We start from the raw sequence: 18,520 nt of genomic DNA, 5'->3' as shown, positions 1-18,520 counted from the left end.
TAGCAAACCAACTATCAGCCTCAAAAGTTAATACACAGATAATTGCTTAATATGGAGCATAAATTAATATTTGGTGTCACACAAATCAGGTATGAAAAATGTTTCTGGAGCTTAATTGATTTTTTAATAAGCGCATGCAGGAATGTGTATTTTTTTAATTATTTCCCAAATAGTGATGATGTATTTATAATTCAATTAAGGTGGAATTTACATAAGCTTAAATCGATACTTTCATGAATGGAAATAAAGTCGAATTTACTCAGGTCACTTTGGGTCTCTGATATCATCAACTTACGACCAAAACTAACTTTTCTGCCGCTTCTTATCATTGCAGGTATGTTAATGAAACCCCAGTCTCAGCAAGTCAATATCCTTGCCAGACAAACACCAAACAATGACCAGAAGCCAAGAGAAAACTAACCTAATGAATTTATGTACGGGGTGAAAGGTGAAAACGCACAAGGCCAGCCAAAGGCTCCAACTGAAAGTACTTAAGCCCATAAAATATTCAGCCTGTGGACATGTGGGGAAAATTACAAAGAACGCTCGGAAAAGGCGCACGAAAATCCAGAATAGGGGAAAAATGGGAGGTGGGAAATAGATGGACTGATGGAAGGACCCTCGACCAAGTAACAAAATCTTAAACGGATACATAAGGAAAATAAAGAAAATATTATTTTTTTTTTTAATTTTTGCACCTTTTAAAACGAGTTTTCATTTGATTGATATGTTAAAAGCTGAGTTTTTCTACGTTTCAATATTGAGCTTGTGCCATTTTATACATATAAACATTTTCCACTACCTATATTTTGCGTGTACTTCTTTAAACTTATCAAGTGCTCGGTTTCAGTCGCACAATTTGCCACTGTAGTGTAGATAAATGGAGGGAACATGGAGATATGGGGATATGGGGCCTTGCTCCTGCCCTCGGGAATAGGCAGCCAGCCACTGATTGAAAAGAAAATTACGGCAAGTAGTCGGTTGGGTGGCCGCCAGATGGTCTCCGCATCGACAGCGCTGCTGATGAGCAGCATAAATGTCCTGCGGAGAGACGGGCGGAAACGGAAGCGAATGGCGCCGCCATTGGGACCAGCGGCCTTGAGTTCCGGAAGTGGTAAGAGCCAAAGGACCGGGAGCACACGGCTGCCAGCCATTTGCATTTAGGAGTACACATAGATACGTACGTATGATGGCAACTGTTTCCCACAGCTCCACAGAGCAGGTTTCTTTTTCACATTTACTGTGGAGTTTGTAAGCCACTTTGAAGTGGAAGTATAGCTCGTATACAGATTCTGGGAAATAAAAGCAAAGCAAGCGAAACAAATTAAATAGCAGATATATATGTAAAAGTTTAATCTCAAAAAAAAAAAAAAACACGAGTCTGCTGCTTGCCAAGTATTCAGGTAGTTGAATATTGTGCGATCTTAAAGTTTTAAGAATGGGTATTACTCGACTTCATTACATTCAATACGTTTTCGTTACACATAAATTGTGTAACAATTTCCAACTTTTTTTTTCGTAATAAACCCATTCTTGTTATAAGAAGCTAAAACCATTTGATTTTTCCACTGTGCCGACACTGGAGCAGCCCGAGAACTTTAAAGGCGCAGAGGAGAAGCAGTTCGGGTGGCACGTTGTGGATATTAAGCATGTCCTTAAGCATAAAATGTCAATAAGTGCAGCCAATCGATGCTAAGCAGTTTAAGTTGCGACAAGCCACTGAGGCACCGTCTCAATCCGAGTCCTTTACGTCCTTCGATATTTCCACTTTCCAGCAGGAACTGCGCTAACAATGCAAAGGACACGGAAAAGCACAATCACCCTCACACACACATTCAAACTTATCTTTATGCATGCGTCTCATATTTTTCGATAATCGTATTTGCGAATTTTTGTTACAAGTTACACTAAAAAAAAATACATTACATTTGACATCTAAATAAAACAAGGCAAAGAAAAATATTACATTAAAAACCGAAACATTTTCATAATAGATTTGTACTCTTAACCGAGCTTCGACGAAAGTTCGATAAACATTAATAAATTTCTACTTTATCGCAGTATACATATCTTTTATCTTATATCTTTCTTTTCGGCTTATCTTTTTTTGTCTGCAGAATTTTCCCATCTTAGTGAAAAGTAGTACAGAATATGCTAGTGTTTTTTCTGTACTTAAGTTTACTCCTACCTGGTTACATTTTGGTAGCAAGCAACTTGCGTAAAAGTACATATTTAGTTTAAATAAAATTGAATTCAACTGCTGACTTCGATATCATTTTAAAGTGACATACTTTACCACCGTGTAAAATTCAAGTTCAATTCAACTTTATCAATTGAGCAATTGAAAGGGTTTCCCAAAAACGATTTTGGCAAAAACATTTTGAGTAATCGACACCTTTCTTATCCGCTTGTCACTCATCCGAAACATTTCTAATTTCATTGTGAAAATATGTTTGCCCTTATCAGCTTGTTTCGATATCTAACAACAAGACACGACAAAAATCCAAGATAAGTGGCTGTACTTAAATGTAGCAATAGATTGGGAAACGAGTTCAGTACGCGTTTAGTTCCGGAACAGTTGGCGGTCTTACCAAAATGAGAGGTACTAAAAGCGGAGTGATGAATGACCTGAGACTAAAGATAGCTCATCGTAGTTCCGCCATGTGGATTCCATTTGTGTGTCATTTTGGCCATAGTCGCGGAGATTAGAGGATTTTCGATGGAGGACAAGTGCAAATTGTGGGCTGGAACTGGCTATATTGGTGATCCCAGTGATTGCCAGGCCTGGGGATATTGCCAGGACAACAAACTCATCGATAGACGTAGCTGCACTGAAGGATTACTATACAGTTTCCGAGATGGCACCTGCAAGAGGGCATCCGATACGATTTGTCATTCCCAGCTCTCGGAGATTTGCGCCAGCCTCGAGCCTTGGAATTACGTGGCCAACCCAGCTGATTGTCGGAGATTCGTCAAGTGCGCGGATTTGGATGATCCCACTTGGGGCGACTGTGGTGTGGGTCAGGTGTTTAGCAACAAGAAGCAGACCTGCCTCGAGGAGGTTGCCGGCTGTCCACAGGATAATATCTGCTCCCATATGAAAGATGGCTCCTTTGTGGGCGATCCCAAGAGCTGTCAAATCTACTATAAATGCCATAATGGATTTGGCACCATGTTGAATTGCTCCGTTGGGCGATACTTTAATCGCAAAACGGGTAATTGCCAATCCTGGATGCCGCATTACTGTTCCAAGGATGATGAGGATAACATATTAACGCCACCATCCACGGACCATAATATCTGCTCCAAGTATTATCAACGGGATAGAGATGGAGTGCAACTCCTGCCGGATCTGATGACCTGTTACGGATATTACTCCTGCACATCCCAGTTCGACGTGGGCAAGTGGAGCAGCTGTCCTTGGGGACTGCACTTTGAGTGGTGGAGCCAGCGGTGTGGCTCGCCGAAAGACAATAGCTGCTCCTACGATCGCTGCGCCAATAGGAACCAACTAATGGTGGCCACCATTAACACGGGCTGCAGGGAGTTCACGATCTGTCAAGATAATCGTTCGAAGAGCTCGCAAAAGTGTCCGGAGGACTATCCATATTTCAATGAGCTATTGCGACAGTGCACCGATGAATATCCCAATCATAGGGTGTGCTACATGGATGGATAAATTAAATAAATTAATAATATTCCACTAATAATTAACAAGAAAGTAAGTAAGTAAGAGGGTATGCTAGATTCGTTGAAAAGTATATATCTATATATTCTTGATCAGGATCAATAGCCGACTAGATATAGCCATTCTAGGCATTATGGTTATCAATATATATCGATATCAAATACTTTATCGTGTGGAAAACAAAACTCGGAACACAAGAACTTTAAGAATGTTATCAAAATGTAATACGAGAAACTATTGGGATTGGTGATCATATTATATTATATGTATATTCGATATTTTCATTTGTGTTTTCATAGTGCTCCTAGCTACATAATTACATCAAAGAGCAGCCGTGAATGAATCGGGTAAATAGCGTCTACTTCGTGGATTAAAACCTATATCATGAGCTTATCAAGAGCGTCGTCAATTCTAAAACTTGATGCCTGCAGCTGTGCTCATGATCACCCCCTTGGGTGCAAATCAACTCCATGGCGTCTATGCATTGGACCACCAGGTGGCTAATATCCGATTTCTCAAGCGACATTTGAATATCATGTTTTGGCCGTGTACAATATATTATAACCAAGTTGTTCCGAGTACATTGTATATGAAATAAAATTTGGTTTGTGATGATCAATGGAGTTGATCATTATTCAGTAAAGGCATTCGTAAATTGCTTGCGTTACATATGCCATTACTTGAAATGATAACGATTAATGATAGCGAAAAGACACCAATGTGAGAATGGATTCATGATTTCTGTGTTTGTCTTTCTTTCTGCTGAATACTGCTCTTCAATGAATGCTATTCATGTCATCAGTGATTGATCAGTTGACTAATGATAACTAATTATGTCAAGTGCTGCCCATCTGCTTTTGCATTCAGTCAAGCAAAAGTGAAGAATCAACTTGAACCAAAGACATCTTTCAGTTGAAGTCTTCGTGCCAGAAAATCAAATGAATCAACGAAAAATTGAAATATTCCTCCGAGAGCTGTATTTATGAAAGTGGGTGGTGGGTGGCGCAGTAAACGACCTTCAATGGGTGGCAGTCTTGGGTGGTTATATACGATGGCATGGCTGCAGGCAGCCCAATGACGAGGCACAACAATACGTCGCGTCATTGAATTATTATGATTGACTTTTATTACACGGAATCGCAATTTATTTTACTTAACAACAGGCTGGGTTCGCAGCCCGGAGTGCGGTTAAAAGTAGCGAAAATTTGAATGAAAAGTTGTAAAGAAATTACGTTATTTATCATTGGCAGAGTGCCGACCCAGCGAAAGGGACACATTCACAGGGAGAAAGAGACGGGGCGAACGGCAAACCGTTTCCGTATCCGCTCATTTATTTACCACACTGTCAAGCGCACACACACAGAGATGCAGAGAGAGAAATATGTATAATGAATCTAATATATTTCATTATAGTTTCGATAGTAATTATAAAAGTAAACAAATTTAAATTAGCTTTCAAGTCTATTTAAATATTTTTATAAATTAACACATACATATATTATAGCACCTACAAATTTACATTTATGTATCTTTGTTTCTTCAGTGCGCCGCCTTCCGAAAATTGATGCTTTTCCACCGCAATTTTCGTGCACAGTTAAAAAGTTTTCCGCGACGCCAGCAGAAATTCAAATTTATTGTTTGCCGCTGCCAGGCGTCCTGGCCACGCCCACCTTTAGTCGATGGGCTTAAAATTAGTGGCGTTGTCTTGCGAATCGATGGGCGTTTGATTAACGGTCGCGCCAGGAGATTGAATCGCTTAATTGCCCTAAAAGTGGGTGTGGCAATGCCAGGACACGGTCTGGTATGGGAATTGATGGCAGGATAGGAGTCGTGACTATCCAATTACACACGATGCAGGCCGGCTGGGAGAAAGCCGTTTTGGTTGCGCCATCACTTACCTTTAATTAGCTAATTCCCTTTAAGGTCTTCGGCCTCAATTGTGGTTCGGGGATTACCCAATGGCGTACTCCGGGGATTAGAGTTTAGTAATTGCTATAAAGGACTTTTCGGCTTTGTGCCCTACTGGAGAGAAAGCATTGAGTGAATGGCAAAAGAAAGTTGCCTAGACTCGCAAGCTGAAAAAACTTTTTCCGCCGCAGAGCATGGGAAATGGGTGGAAAAAAAAAATACGGCAAGAGCCTGAGAAACCTAATGACGGTATTTATGTTATCTGCCATCTAACTCCGCACTTACACTTATCTGCTTATCTCGGAAATTAATTTCAATAAAAGTGAACTTTTGATGAGGTACTAAAAAGCATATCGGTGTGTGGAGAGCGGGAACTGACTTTTCTTTTTTTTTCCATCTTGTTTGAGAAAACTTGTAGAGACAAATCAAAATGTAGGTATTATTTTCCTTATGACCTGATTTGCTTGCCTTGCCAATCTTAATTCGACCAGCATTGCTGAAAAAGTAAATTGATTTCACCTCATAAACGTTTTTCCTTTCAGAGGATGATTAAACCTCATTTCAATATCAATCTCCTTCCATTCACCAGCGCGTTTTAAAACAAATATTCAATAAATTTCCTTTGTTCTACGGCAGCATTCATTCGCATTTTCCGTTTAAAAAATAATTCATATTCATTTAAGGGATAAATTACATCGCAGAGCAGGACAAAGAGCCATCCGGAGAGCCACCGATGTGGCGATGGGTGATGGGCGACGATGGTGGGGCCAAGCAGTGCAATTCAACCGCAGGCCGCGACATTCCAGTGTGAAAAGCGTTTTCTTTGAATGGCAGTGAAAACCGCACAAAGTCGAGACCCCCTAAGTTACCCTCGAGTTATTCGAGTCGAGGGTTTATTCAATGCAGTCAGGGCCAATGCCATTGCCATTCCGGCGGATTCTCCGTTTTCCTGCCGTCGGCAAAGAAGGGCTACGCTTTTGTTTTTCCAACTGGTTGACTCGTGCCACCTTCTTCGGAAATGCTGTCGCAGTTTTGCCTCCTTCATTTGGGCCAGCATTTTCCATCTTACTGTCGGGTTTGTTTGTATGCGTCGTCTGCTGTGGTTTATGTCCTCGTTGTTGACATTTAGTTGACACACACACAACACGGCACTCCCCTGGCCCCTTTGGCACCCACAGCTCGTCCTGTTCGTCCTGGCCGTCCTGTTCGTCCTGGGCGTGGACTTCCGGCTGGGGGCCCTGGCCATGGATCATCGGCGTCTTTGTTTACACATCGCCACTGAAGTTTGCAGCTGCCTCTGCGGCAGCCATCCTGATTGTTCATCGTCAGCTGGTGCGCTTTATTGTTGCTAACTAGAAAAAGCCAGTACGTCCATCCTGCCTTCTAAAATGTCCTTCGCTCTTACAGTGGGCAAAGAGGGGAAGGGCCTAACGAAAAATCAAGTCCTATTCATTGAAATATAATTCCGTTTGTACTGCTGCAACAGGGATTAAATCATGAAAATTAATAAAACATCACATAATTTCTTAGCCGTGTGATGTAAAGAGAATAAATAATTACACAGTTTATTTATGATCAAAGTAAATGTAGTTAGAAGCAATCGAATTTAATCGAAAATCGGCCATTTCGCCCACTGTACGTCGATGGTGTAAACAATTTTTGAGAGGTTATTTCGACTGAAACAGTCGCGGTCCGCATTTTGTTCCGTTTTGCACTTCATTTACCAGCCAGTTCGACCCAACCATCCATCCAACCACCCAGTCCAAAAGTGCTCCTCGCAGTCGACGGCATCCAATCCATTCGACCAAGTCGTCCTCCTTGGGGGCAGTAAATTCTGTTTACCCACTGCGTTGTCCTTGTCTTTGCAGTAGATGCATCGCCAGGACAGCTATTTGTTATGTCGTTTGACTGAAGCTGGTGACATTTATCCAGAAACTGCAGCAAGCGGAAGGAATATTCAGAAGATGTTGCCTTAGATATTAAATCGCCCCCAGGCGATAACTTACTGGGGTAGAATTTTTGTTGGATATTCTAGCCTTGAAAATGTCGCATCCATAAACTACAAGAATGGATGAGCAAATGGTCCTTCTAGAAACTCCATTCATTATTTAAAATTAGTCTACTGCAAGAAGTTATTTGTTGTTGTCTGCATACTCTGATTACATGTTGTTTGCTGCCAAAATCAAAAACATCAAGTTGAAGAATAAATCTTATTTCAGGTTCGTAGTTAGGAAGTTTTCAAAGTTCTTTCACTTCTGCTACGAAAGACCATTTGTTAAAGTTTAGCTCGAATATATGAAACCACAGAAGTTGGCAACCACAAAAGGCAACCCTTCAGTAAATGCAGTCTATTATTTTGGATTTGATTTTACTAAGCTTATAAAATGTTTTCAATATAATCGAATCCATCGCTAAGCCAACTTATTTGCGTCTTCCACCGGGTGTGGGTCTAAATGGTTTTCGCCGCGATTTTGAATCCACAATGAGCACTGATTGTCGCTTCAGGAAGTTGCGGGATGGCACTTCGTTGTCATCGTCTGCGGTGGCCACTGTGGGTGAAGTATTTTCGAAATATTAAAGACCTGATAAGGAGACGGCTATAACGAACTGAAACTAACCCGCCGCTGGAGCCTGTTCTGGAGAGGATGAGGAAGTGCCCGCAGCTCTTTGTGCCCGTCCAGCGAATAGATTGTAGTAGCAAACGGGCATGGGTTGCGGCTTCTCACCCTCTTGAATGGATGGGGACTTGGGCTGCTCCGCCTTGTACATCTCCTCCTCCTCCTCGTCGACGATGTCCAGCTTGGGTATCTCGAACGGTGGCACATCCTCGGATTTGCTCAGCTCCTGGCAGCGCTTGATCTTCACTTTGAGTATCTTTTCGAGAAGAAACGATTAACATTGTGACTATAAAAATGGAGGAGTGTAAACTTACCTCAATCATATCCTCGTCCTCGGCAGTATGGGCCAAAAAGTTAGGTAATTCGGCAACGCTGACATGGAGCTTTCTTTCGGGTATCTCTATGTTGCTCTCGTCCACCTCCTGCACCTTGAAGATCATCTCGCAGATGCGTTCCTTGAGATACTTTAATACTCCCATTGATTTTCCCGCCTCGTCAGTGTCCAGTTTGCGATCCTGCTCCTTGGCGGCGATACTGTTCTTAATTTGCTCAATAACCTCTTGATTTCTGGAAATAATCGTGATATTAAACTGAAACTATATTTTCTTGCAGCACTTACACTTCGCTCTCCTTAACATCCGAGAACTTAGAGGCCTCCAGTTCACTGCTCAAAGCTTCTCGTTCCGCCTCCAGATTGGCCTTTTCCGCCTCCGCCGCCTTTCTTAGGTAATTCAAACGGGCTGCTGACTCCTTCTGGGCGCTGAATCTTTCGAAGACCTCAAATGGCGATGTGGCACCGGAAGCCTCCATAAGCTGCTTGAACAATGATTCCATATCGCTGGTAACACTCTCCAGTTGAGACACCGGTTCCTCCTCGCCGTTTTCCGTTTTCGCGGTATGCTGGTCACCCGAACTGGATCCTACGCTATCCTGATGGACAAGTGTCTTGGTCTCGGCAAATAACTTGCGTCCAATCCTCTCCAGCTCCAGCTTGCGGGCCTCCACTTGCTTGCGGAAGTCAAGAGCCTGCCGCTCTCTGGTCTTTTGCGAGACATTAGCCTGCTGCTCCTGCCGCTGCAGGATCACCTTGGCTGCGTCCCTCATCTCGACCGCCTCGTTGTGCACCTGCTGCAGTCGCTCGATCTCCGCCTTCTGGTCGCTGAGTGAGGCCTCCAATTCCCGCAGACTACGCTCGAAACGCTCCGCATCCGTCATCAAGGATGCCTCAATGGAGCGGTACTTCTTTCGAATGTGCTCCGCCTCCATCCATTGGACATTTGTGCGATGAATCTCGTTTTCCAGCTGGCATACGAGCTGTGGAATGGGTTAAAAATAATATACTACTTCTTTTGAAACACCTTGCCTCTCTGCGGTTTCCAGAAGTAATCTACTCACCTTCCTGTTGGCATCCTCCTCTAGAGTTTCGGGTGGCTTCTCACCCATATTCTGATTTTGTGCCTCCTTATTGGCCAGTAATCCTCGATATTTCTCCACCAATTTACTAAAGTACTGTTGGCGGGACTTAAAACGATGCCGCAACAGATCCATTTGCTTACGACTCTCAGTGATTTTGAGGTCGGTGAGAAAGATGGCATCATCGGCGTTTTTGGCACCCACCGGATAGGTGGCCTTGCCCACAATTAATGTGGGGGTGCAGCTTTGTGCCCTTCGGGACTCCCCAGTGGATTCCTTGATGACCACTGGGCGCTGAAGTGGATTTCGCAGTCGACTCGCTCGTATAGTCTGTTCCTTAATGTCCTTTTTCAACGAGCTAATTGTGTCGCAATTAATCCGATTTTGCTTCTGCCATTCTGCCGCATTTGCCGTCTTCTGGCCCTCTGTAAGGATTCACTTCAAAATTGCTACTTTGATAGTTTTGGGGCTTAAAGAACTTACCTGCCAATAAAATCCGCTTTTTAATCTCATTTATTTGTCGGTTCAATTCGTTTAACTTGTCCGATTCCATGACTTCATCTGAGCGGCTTACCTTTGCAAATTAGTTTTCAGCAATCTTGCTCTCTGAACTGTTGTTTGTTAAATCAATACGAATGTTGTTGTGGCAACAACACGTTCGACTGGTTACCAAACACTGCATACGCTTCCTAATAACAATAATAATATATATAAATAAATAAAGTATATAGTAGTAATATGAACGCAACCATTTGTTTTTAGCTATAATTTTTTAATATTCAAATCGCAATATTTACAAAATATATTCAAAGATCGCACAATAATTTATGGCCAGCTTAAACACGCTCTCGAATGCGAGAAACGCCAAGGAATTTCCAAGGAAATCAACTAGAAGGCATTGAAAAGAAATCATTACAAATTAGGAACTGCATTCGAGGCGTGATTGGAGTGCACTATTCCGGATCCGGGCGACAAACTCAGCAGCGTGGCTGGGTTCACGGAAGGAGCAGGCGATCCTCTCCAGGGTGCCATCGCGGCAGTTGGCGTAGTTGATGTTGGTCCAACGGCAGCTATAGGAACTCTTGGTCATGTAGTCGATGCGCCACTTCTCGTCCACCCGCATGTGGATGATGAGCTCCCCGCTGACCTTGTCATGGAGTACTATGTAGTATGATCCGTGGTGCTCGATCACCTCGATTTGACCCTCGCCTGAGAAGGAGGGGGAACGGTAAGGACTCTCATGGAAACGTGGTACTTTACCTTGCCGTTTCCACTCCTTCAATTTGTTAAAACAGAAAAGTCTAACGGGCTGGCTGAACAATACCCTACCATTGTTCAGAATGTTACTTAGTTCGCCAATCGATCTGGTCGAACTAAGCCCCTCCTGTGTTTTTTTCATCGCAAATAACTTATTGTGCGTCTCCGATACATCACTTTCGGAAACCTCACTAAAAACTGAATCCTTGCTTACGTTCAAGCCATTACAAGTTAGTCCTTCGCCAGCATCTTGTCGGTAGGGTATGGGTAGTGGTTCTTTGTATGCGCTTGTACTTTTAAAATTGGGTTCCCCAGACTCCAGTGAGTTAGCATCAGTATTCTGCTGGCGGCTTTCTATCTTCGAAGTTGGCTGAAAGATGTTCTGCCTAAATACTCGTGAAAAGGTTAAAGAGCTTTTTAGTTGTTCAAATCGTTTCGATCGGCTATTATTGGAATTATCTGAAAGTAATGTTCGATTAGCATGGGAATGAAGTAGTTAAATTCCTAACTATTTACCACACTGTGATGCCTCTAGCCTTCGCTGCATTGTGAAAACTGAAATTAACGCCTTTAGTGCTTTAGAAGCTTGCTGTTGAACAATTTCCTTGGATTTTTTGTTTGTCCTGGTCGTTACTCTATCACCAAAAGAGAGCCTTACACTGGGCGTTAAAGCCAACTTGTTTCCTGTCAAGAAACTAATAACACCCAGTTTAGTTGCTATCTTCGGTTGTTCTACTAATGGAGAAATCAAATCTTCGATCTGTAGAGGAGGTATTTGAATTCCAAGTGATTTTGGCTGTAGTTTGGCAGCACTTTCAACTAGTTGACTATTTGGTTCATCACTTATGGGTTCATTTATTTCTTCGGCTCCTGTAAGATTGACTTCTTCAATGGATATATTTGATTTTTCCATTACTGGTTCACTGAATTCTGCTAAATTTAAAACATTTAGTGCTTCCGTTGACGGTAACTTCGTTTCATTAGTTTCTGTTGTTATCGAATCGTTGATAGGTTGATTTTCCGGTAGCTTCAACTGTGGTCCAGTTTCGAATACATTTTCCTCCGCAACTTGCTCAACTTCTTGGCCAGCACAAGCCATATCTAATTCCTGAATAAAATACGGCTCCATAGTTTGTTCCTCTTTGTTAAACTCTGATATAGAACACATGACTGGTCCAAAGAAGGATAAATCACCCAATTTACACTGAAAATCAATTTGCTTACGCAATGGATCGGTGATATTAATAGGTGACAGAAGAGTATTCAGCGAAAGCTTACAGTCCACCTTAAAGGACTCTTCTATGTTTGTTGTCAGCTTTGGACTTTGAACATCCAACGGCTGGTTACAGTCACTGGCTTGGGATTCCTCCGAACTGAAAGTTTCCGCAGAATTCTCTGAGTGCATCACAGGACACTCACGTTGCTCTGCTTTTGCCCCTTCCACTTGGCAGTGCAACATGGTTTAAGCTGAATATCTAGCTACGGAATAAAATTTAAATAAATACAAATTATACCGGAATTTTAAACACAAATGACTTACAGCTTATTGAGTGTTGATTCAATGTGAGATAAATTCTTGATTGACGTTGAAAGCATGTTCTACAAATATTTTGTAATTATTTGTTCATTACCATTGGAGTTGTTGTATTTGTCTTTCACCAATAATCAAATAATAAAAGAAGATTCTTTTGAAATACAAACTCAAACATTGAGACTTCTTTGTTTCCATTGTCCTTCATTTTCAGTGTTTCATAGTTTCGTTCCTTATTGTCATCAGTATCATCAGTATCGCAGAAAGGACCGTTTGGCGTTCCCATCGGTAGAAAACAACAAGATACATCTGATTCTAGGAACAACTTCCGTTCATTGTTGTCCGCACGCATGGGACATTCGGCCCCTGTGTCTAATTACAATTTGCTCTTTGTCCAACGGAGCGTATGCGTAATCATAGAGACGGCAAAAGGAAGCTGGGGCATATGGAATGGTCCGCCGTGTGGAATGGGAATCAAATTACATTGACAACAAGTTTTCGCCAGCTTTTCACCGGACAGAGAATGAGAATGGAAACAAAAGCACCTGAAGGCCAAAGTGAAAACATCGCCCAGTTTCGACATTATTTTCTGCGTGAGATGAGAATGAGGATTGTGAATGTATATGGATGAAAGCCCGCAGCTAAACAAATACGCCCGGCGACCAGTCAAAGCAAATAGCGCTGGGAAAATATTTGAATCTGAAATATGCATAAAAAATGTGGAAAAACGAATTCAAAGCTTGGCGAAATAAATAAATAGCGAATGCAAACAAAGTGGAAAATAAAAAAAAAAAAAAATGATGAAAACAAAAGGAGGGCAAGGAAACTTCCATGCCATTCCATTCTCAAAGTAAAACAATCAAAATTTGCGCACCATTAAATTTTGTATGGTACTCGTTCCACCGAAGTTTTCCCAGTTTCCTTTTGAATTTTTCGCAATTTTCTCATTTATCCCGCATCCCGTACAGACATACCCGCTTTCCTGTATGTGCTCTAAATTGACTTTCTGCTCAATGTTCAAAGCATCGTCTGATTTTTGTCTCTCTTTTTGCAGCTAAAGCTTTTGGCATCCTCGTAAATATTTTGTTGACACTCATCTATTTGCAAAACCGATCAGAGCGCAGAGACTGCGAAATGTCAGCCAAATTGTTGCTCAAATTGATTTTGATTTATGACATTGTTTTCGCAAATCCAGCTTTAGTCGCGTTGATACGAATCAAAACTTGTCGACAAAGCAGATTAAATGCGCTGCATGTTAGATTTAAATCTCGCTTGAATACAATTAAACTTATAAATTTATTTTTCATAAATGGAAAACAAACCTAATTATTTAATATCTGCTTATTTTAGTTAGCTGCCGGCCGAGGCTGTCATAAATTACCATTTGTTTAATATTAATTAGTGTGTCTATAAATACACAGATATTTATGAATTATGTACATTTTTAGCTGATTTAATATGCAATAATAAAGATAGTAAACTGAATTTTTACTTCGTAGAAAGGTCAATAAATCGAATTTATGATTTGTTTTATTTTCGCATTCCACCCGTTTGTGTACATCGTTGCAATTGCTTTGTTTAAAAATAAATTGATTTATTTAATTAGTTTGGAAGTTGGAGCTTACCATGAAAGTGTGACCAATCTTGCCTCTAAAGTGTGACATTTAAACCTAATTTAATAATCGCATAGTAACCAGCATATCACTTCAATGTGAGTATCTAGTTAAAGTGCCATTAATTTGGCTGGTTAGCCAACCAAAATGAATGTGTATATACATAGTGGAGTAGCTGAGAGGCAACATTATATTGTAATTTCAGAAACCAACTTAAATATTTAGCTCATGGTTACCCAGGCCCTCGAGTTAAATTTCATCTTCAGAGTGTGCCAGAATAACCTGGACGAAAAGTAAGGTAACCTGGGTACCTGGCGAGCTTTCCACCCGGCCCGTAAGTGTGACATTCTGCTGCTACCAGGACATGCTTCGAGCCCATTAAAACTAATTACTCATAATCATTTTGGCTGCCGCTTCACTGCCTCCGGGAAATCCATCCCATGACTTCTGGCGAGCGACAGTCACAGCTGCCACATACACATTGAAATTAATTAAAATTAAAATGGGAGTGGATATGGATATGGAAATGGAAGTGGAAGTGGGACCCAGCGAACTCAAGTCCTGGGTGATTCACATGGAAACGACTCAACCGCAGATGATGGGGAAATTAGTGGCAGGCAAAAAAAGAGCCATGGAGATGAGTCAAATGTACAAAGTCAAGTGCGCGGCGGCGGCCGATGAAAAATCTCAGCGAAATTAATTAAATTCTGTAATTTAAGGCACTCCCCGTTGGCATCACCGACTCCTGCGGCTCCACAGTGCGTATGTGTGATGCTTTCATCCTGATTATATTTAGTATCACTTCTCGGTCTCTCTTTCTGTGTTCACCTGGGTTCGTTGACCTTTCGGCCTGACATTTGCTCGATATACAAGGAATGCAGGCCAGGTCCAGGTGCCTTTGGTGCACTGACAATAAAAACTCAATTCAAAACGAAATCAAATTTTACGGAAAAAGAATAACTCAAAGTGTCTCGTTGCATTTAAATGTTATTATAGCTTAACTTTATTAAGCAGACTACTTTATGCTTTTTGTGTTTGTCGTTTAATTTAAATATTTACTTAAAAGCTATAGACATTTTAGATATGAATATGTAAATATTCTTTTAATCCCAGTATTGACAATATTGACAAATATTTATTTTATATCCTCATACTTCCTTTTTGCTCAGTGTATTTGTTTGTTTTGCATCATGCCATAGCTGTATGTGCGTGTGTGTGTGGATCCTGCAGGCATCACCTTTCTCCTGCCATCGCCCGCCAGATGGCGCCACATCTGCAGCGCTGCCAAGCGCAACGCAGCGCAAAATTATTCTAATTAGAGTGGCCCACCTCCCCGCAGCGCCGTGATATCCTTTACAGTGCCTTTGAAAAGTTAGTTCAGTTGGACAGACTCGCCTGTGTGCGTGAGTGTGTGTGTTTCTAATTTGTCTGTTATTTTTCTGGCTTTAAGCACTTTAGTTTACCAGCAGTTACACTCCTTTCAAAGAGCTAATGTGTGCGCCTGTGTGTGCAAATGGAAAAGCTTCGAGTGAAATGTATTTACCTTTCTGATTTTAAATTGAGTCTAAAGCACTTAGTCTATTACCCCCTTTTAAGCTAGTGTTGTTTGCAAGAATCTTTAAATCAGTTTTATTAGTGTTGCGTACAGCAATATGCCTTTATATATATTTGTAATTCTTATTAACTTTTCAGAAAGGAGGAGCACTTTATATAAAATGTATATAAATTATAATTCGTCAGTGGGAAAATTTCTAAAGCTGTGATAAAATGAAATTTTTAAATGTGATGGCAACCAGAATTTATATAGTAATCTCACGGCATGGCGACATGGACCAAGACTTATGCACATGATTTATCTTAAGCCGAATAACAAAAGCGGTGGCGGTGGCGATGGCACTTCCTGTGCGTGACGCAGCTCCTCCACATCCCGTTCCATGAATCACCCGCCGAGTGGCAACATGTGCTTAATAGTTTAACGCTTCGTGTGCCACTTAGCTGGGCGTGAATGCCTATCCTAAGGAGGAGCGAGCAGCCAGGAGTTGCCGCACACCGCACACACACTCATCCCTCTCCACATCGACCGTGCAATCCTGCTGATAATAATGGTAAAGTACTGCAGGAGGTGGCAATGGAGGTGATGATGCAGTCTGTCTGCCGGAGAAAGCCCCATCACATCCCAGCACTCATTTTTCGTTTCTGGCGTTAGTGGATCCTTCTCAGTTACAAATCCGCGACGTTCTTTTCTGCATGCCTGCCGTTTTGCTCCGCTTACGCGACCCCAGCCAATTTCATCTTGTTCCGCGTCATGAACGGACAGACGGACAGCCAAAAGGACGGACAGCGATTCCGGCCGGAGTCCTGGTGCCCATGTCCTCTCAGCCTGACATCGCGTGTCGCATGATGTATGACATTTTTGCGCCTCATAAACAGCTGTGCTCCACCCATGGTAATAAGGTACTTACACTCGGAGAAATGCTAGATACTAGTTTCAGAAAAAAACAAAATATTTAAAGGAAAATATTTAACAAATCAATTTGTGAAGCTTTGTTCTCATGTTAACACATAATTGGAAAGAAAGAAAAACTTAATGAAAGGCTCGATTTTAGGCAATTTTTTTTTTTAGTGCTCATGCTTCGCGAACCAGGACACCTGTCATCCTCTGCTCACCTGGTTGCTCTTTTGTTTTTGTGCATCGTCCAGACAGCCTGTACAAAGTGGGCGGCTGGCTGTATTTGAATTGGGTTGGAGCTTGGGGTTGGGTACTGGGTACCGGTGACTGGTGACTGGGGTTTGGGGTTTTTGAGGGTGGTGCCGTGTTGTTTGTTTTCGCTTGCTTTAACGAAATTGGCACGACTGGCGGGTGACGACGATGCCGACGTGTTGACTGTTTGGATGTTTGGCTATTTACTCGTTTACGTTAACGGTGAGCTGACTTATTTTCCCCGGCGGTGCAGTTCAAATATGCCGGGAGTTCCTTTACCCGCAACCGCTTGACTGCACGAGTCAAGTGAATTGACCTTTGATCCTTTCGAATTTCGTTTCCGAATTCCGTTTGTTTCGCAGCTAAAAACAAATATTCAACTAGACAGATGGACATAATCAGAAATATCTCTCTTTTGCACATTAAATGTATCCCACCATTTTGTATATTGATTAAATATTTTTGGTACACATTCGTTGTGAAAAATCGCATTTTTCTGGTGAAATGCTATCTCTGACTTTTATATGTTTGCATTTTTATCGGAATCGAACAAAAAACTGCGTGTGTTTTTCACACTGGCTCAGAGAATATGTCAGCCCGAAAATAAAGAAATACATTTGTTTTTTAAGCTATTTATGCAATCCATACTTCGTATAAAAGAAGTGGATTAAGTGGCCAGCATTTTATAATATTTTGCTATCAGTAGCTATGTGACAACGATCCTGGAATAAATATGGCGCAAAATGAATGGAGAAGTTGCCTTAAACATGTAGAACACCTGTAAAAGTTCAAATTAAATGAGTGGATTTCACAATTTTTTTTTTAAACAAGTGAAGCATACACAGATGTCTGCCCTCGACGGGCAGATTTTATTTGAAGTGTACAGTAAACAGCCAAAGTTTTCCATCCACTAATTGAATAAGTTAGTTTTCCGGAACGGAACATGCGGTTATAGTTGGCTTCCTTTTGGTTCGGCGGAGTGGAATGGATTCCCGGCGGCACGAAATGCTGCACACAGAGATGGCTTAACTTTTCGACTTCCATTTATTTGCAAACACACTCATCATCATTTGGGACTGGCCGTGCCGAAAATGCCATTAAAATCACATTTCGATTTAATTTGCATAAATTGAAGTCGAGGCAGCCAGTGGAAAATGAAGCCGAATGGCCGTCTAAACATGAACTAAAGCGCCATTCAAAATCGATTCGAAATCAATTAGAGAGTGATTTCCAATATATATACATATATATGAAATTAAATGCTTAGCCACTGTGAAGTAAATCAACCAAATCGCTCGAATTTTGGTCCGGGGTCCTTTTAAATGATGGGGTCCAAGGACACTAGGCGAAGGATTATGACACTTTTTGCGGCCCGCTGGCTGCACATTCGGCCTTTGCTTTTATTGAGCGAAATGAAAAATTCAATTAAAATGCACACATGCTCGGAACCCCACAACTCGGCAGCCAAAAACCCTTAAAAACCCGGCAACATCATCCAGTAGCAGGCAAAAAAAAAAAAAAAAAAAAAGAAAAAAATATGAGAGCGGAACGAACGCTGGCTGGCAGGAAAAACGAAAGGAAAGGAAACGAGAATGTGAAAAATCAGCATAACAAAGTGGGAAAAACTATGAAAATGCATGGCCGCTTTCACTTTTGTTTTTTTTTTTTTTTTTTGGTACATTTTCCTTCTTCATTTTTTGTGTTTTTTTTTGTAGCTTTTTGCCACGCTTCAGGAGCCTGGCTACCATCCAGCTAGACGTACTCATGTGTCCATGGAGCTGGGGACAGGCG

The 18,520-nt window shown here is 41.5% G+C and overlaps 4 protein-coding genes and 1 non-coding gene across 8 annotated transcripts in view; 2 read left to right on the top strand and 3 right to left on the bottom strand.

Annotated features, from left to right (window-relative positions):
- The window catches only part of CG44837 (uncharacterized protein), an 88,228-nt gene that overhangs the window by 47,309 nt on the left and 22,399 nt on the right, over positions 1–18,520 (top strand). The gene's annotated exons all lie outside the window — the stretch shown is intronic.
- On the bottom strand, positions 1,629–1,722 carry snoRNA:Or-ACA8 (snoRNA:Orphan H/ACA box 8). Its single transcript, NR_163224.1, has one exon. It is a non-coding gene; the product is annotated as a snoRNA:Orphan H/ACA box 8 (small nucleolar RNA).
- On the top strand, positions 2,554–4,305 carry CG5897 (uncharacterized protein). The gene is made up of 2 exons (NM_001370038.1): positions 2,554–2,602; positions 2,655–4,305. Exons 1-2 carry the CDS (start codon positions 2,596–2,598, stop codon positions 3,677–3,679), a joined length of 1,032 nt encoding a protein of 343 aa, NP_001356901.1. The 5' UTR covers positions 2,554–2,595; the 3' UTR covers positions 3,680–4,305.
- Positions 8,018–10,180, bottom strand: CCDC151 (Coiled-coil domain containing protein 151; the record flags this gene model as incomplete). The annotated part of the gene is made up of 6 exons (NM_140263.1): positions 8,018–8,145; positions 8,215–8,470; positions 8,529–8,781; positions 8,834–9,528; positions 9,610–10,052; positions 10,111–10,180. The coding sequence occupies 6 exons, from the start codon at positions 10,178–10,180 to the stop codon at positions 8,018–8,020; spliced, it is 1,845 nt and encodes a 614-aa protein (NP_648520.1).
- Positions 10,382–12,449, bottom strand: Sprn (Spermitin). 4 transcript variants are annotated; one of them, NM_001169953.1, is made up of 4 exons: positions 12,109–12,390; positions 11,401–12,054; positions 10,888–11,343; positions 10,382–10,836 (listed from the first exon to the last, which is right to left on the bottom strand). In NM_001169953.1, the coding sequence occupies exons 1-4, from the start codon at positions 12,341–12,343 to the stop codon at positions 10,547–10,549; spliced, it is 1,635 nt and encodes a 544-aa protein (NP_001163424.1). In that variant the 5' UTR covers positions 12,344–12,390; the 3' UTR covers positions 10,382–10,546. The 4 variants fall into 4 exon arrangements, with proteins under 4 accessions (NP_001163424.1, NP_001163425.2, NP_648519.2 ...); NM_001169954.2 differs by adding an exon at positions 12,425–12,449 and having other exon boundaries at positions 10,382–11,343; positions 11,401–12,363; NM_140262.2 differs by having other exon boundaries at positions 11,401–12,390.

The sequence above is a fragment of the Drosophila melanogaster genome, chromosome 3L (assembly GCF_000001215.4).
Source record: "Drosophila melanogaster chromosome 3L".
NCBI lineage: Eukaryota > Metazoa > Arthropoda > Insecta > Diptera > Drosophilidae > Drosophila > Drosophila melanogaster.
This window is presented reverse-complemented; position numbering and strand designations above follow the sequence as displayed.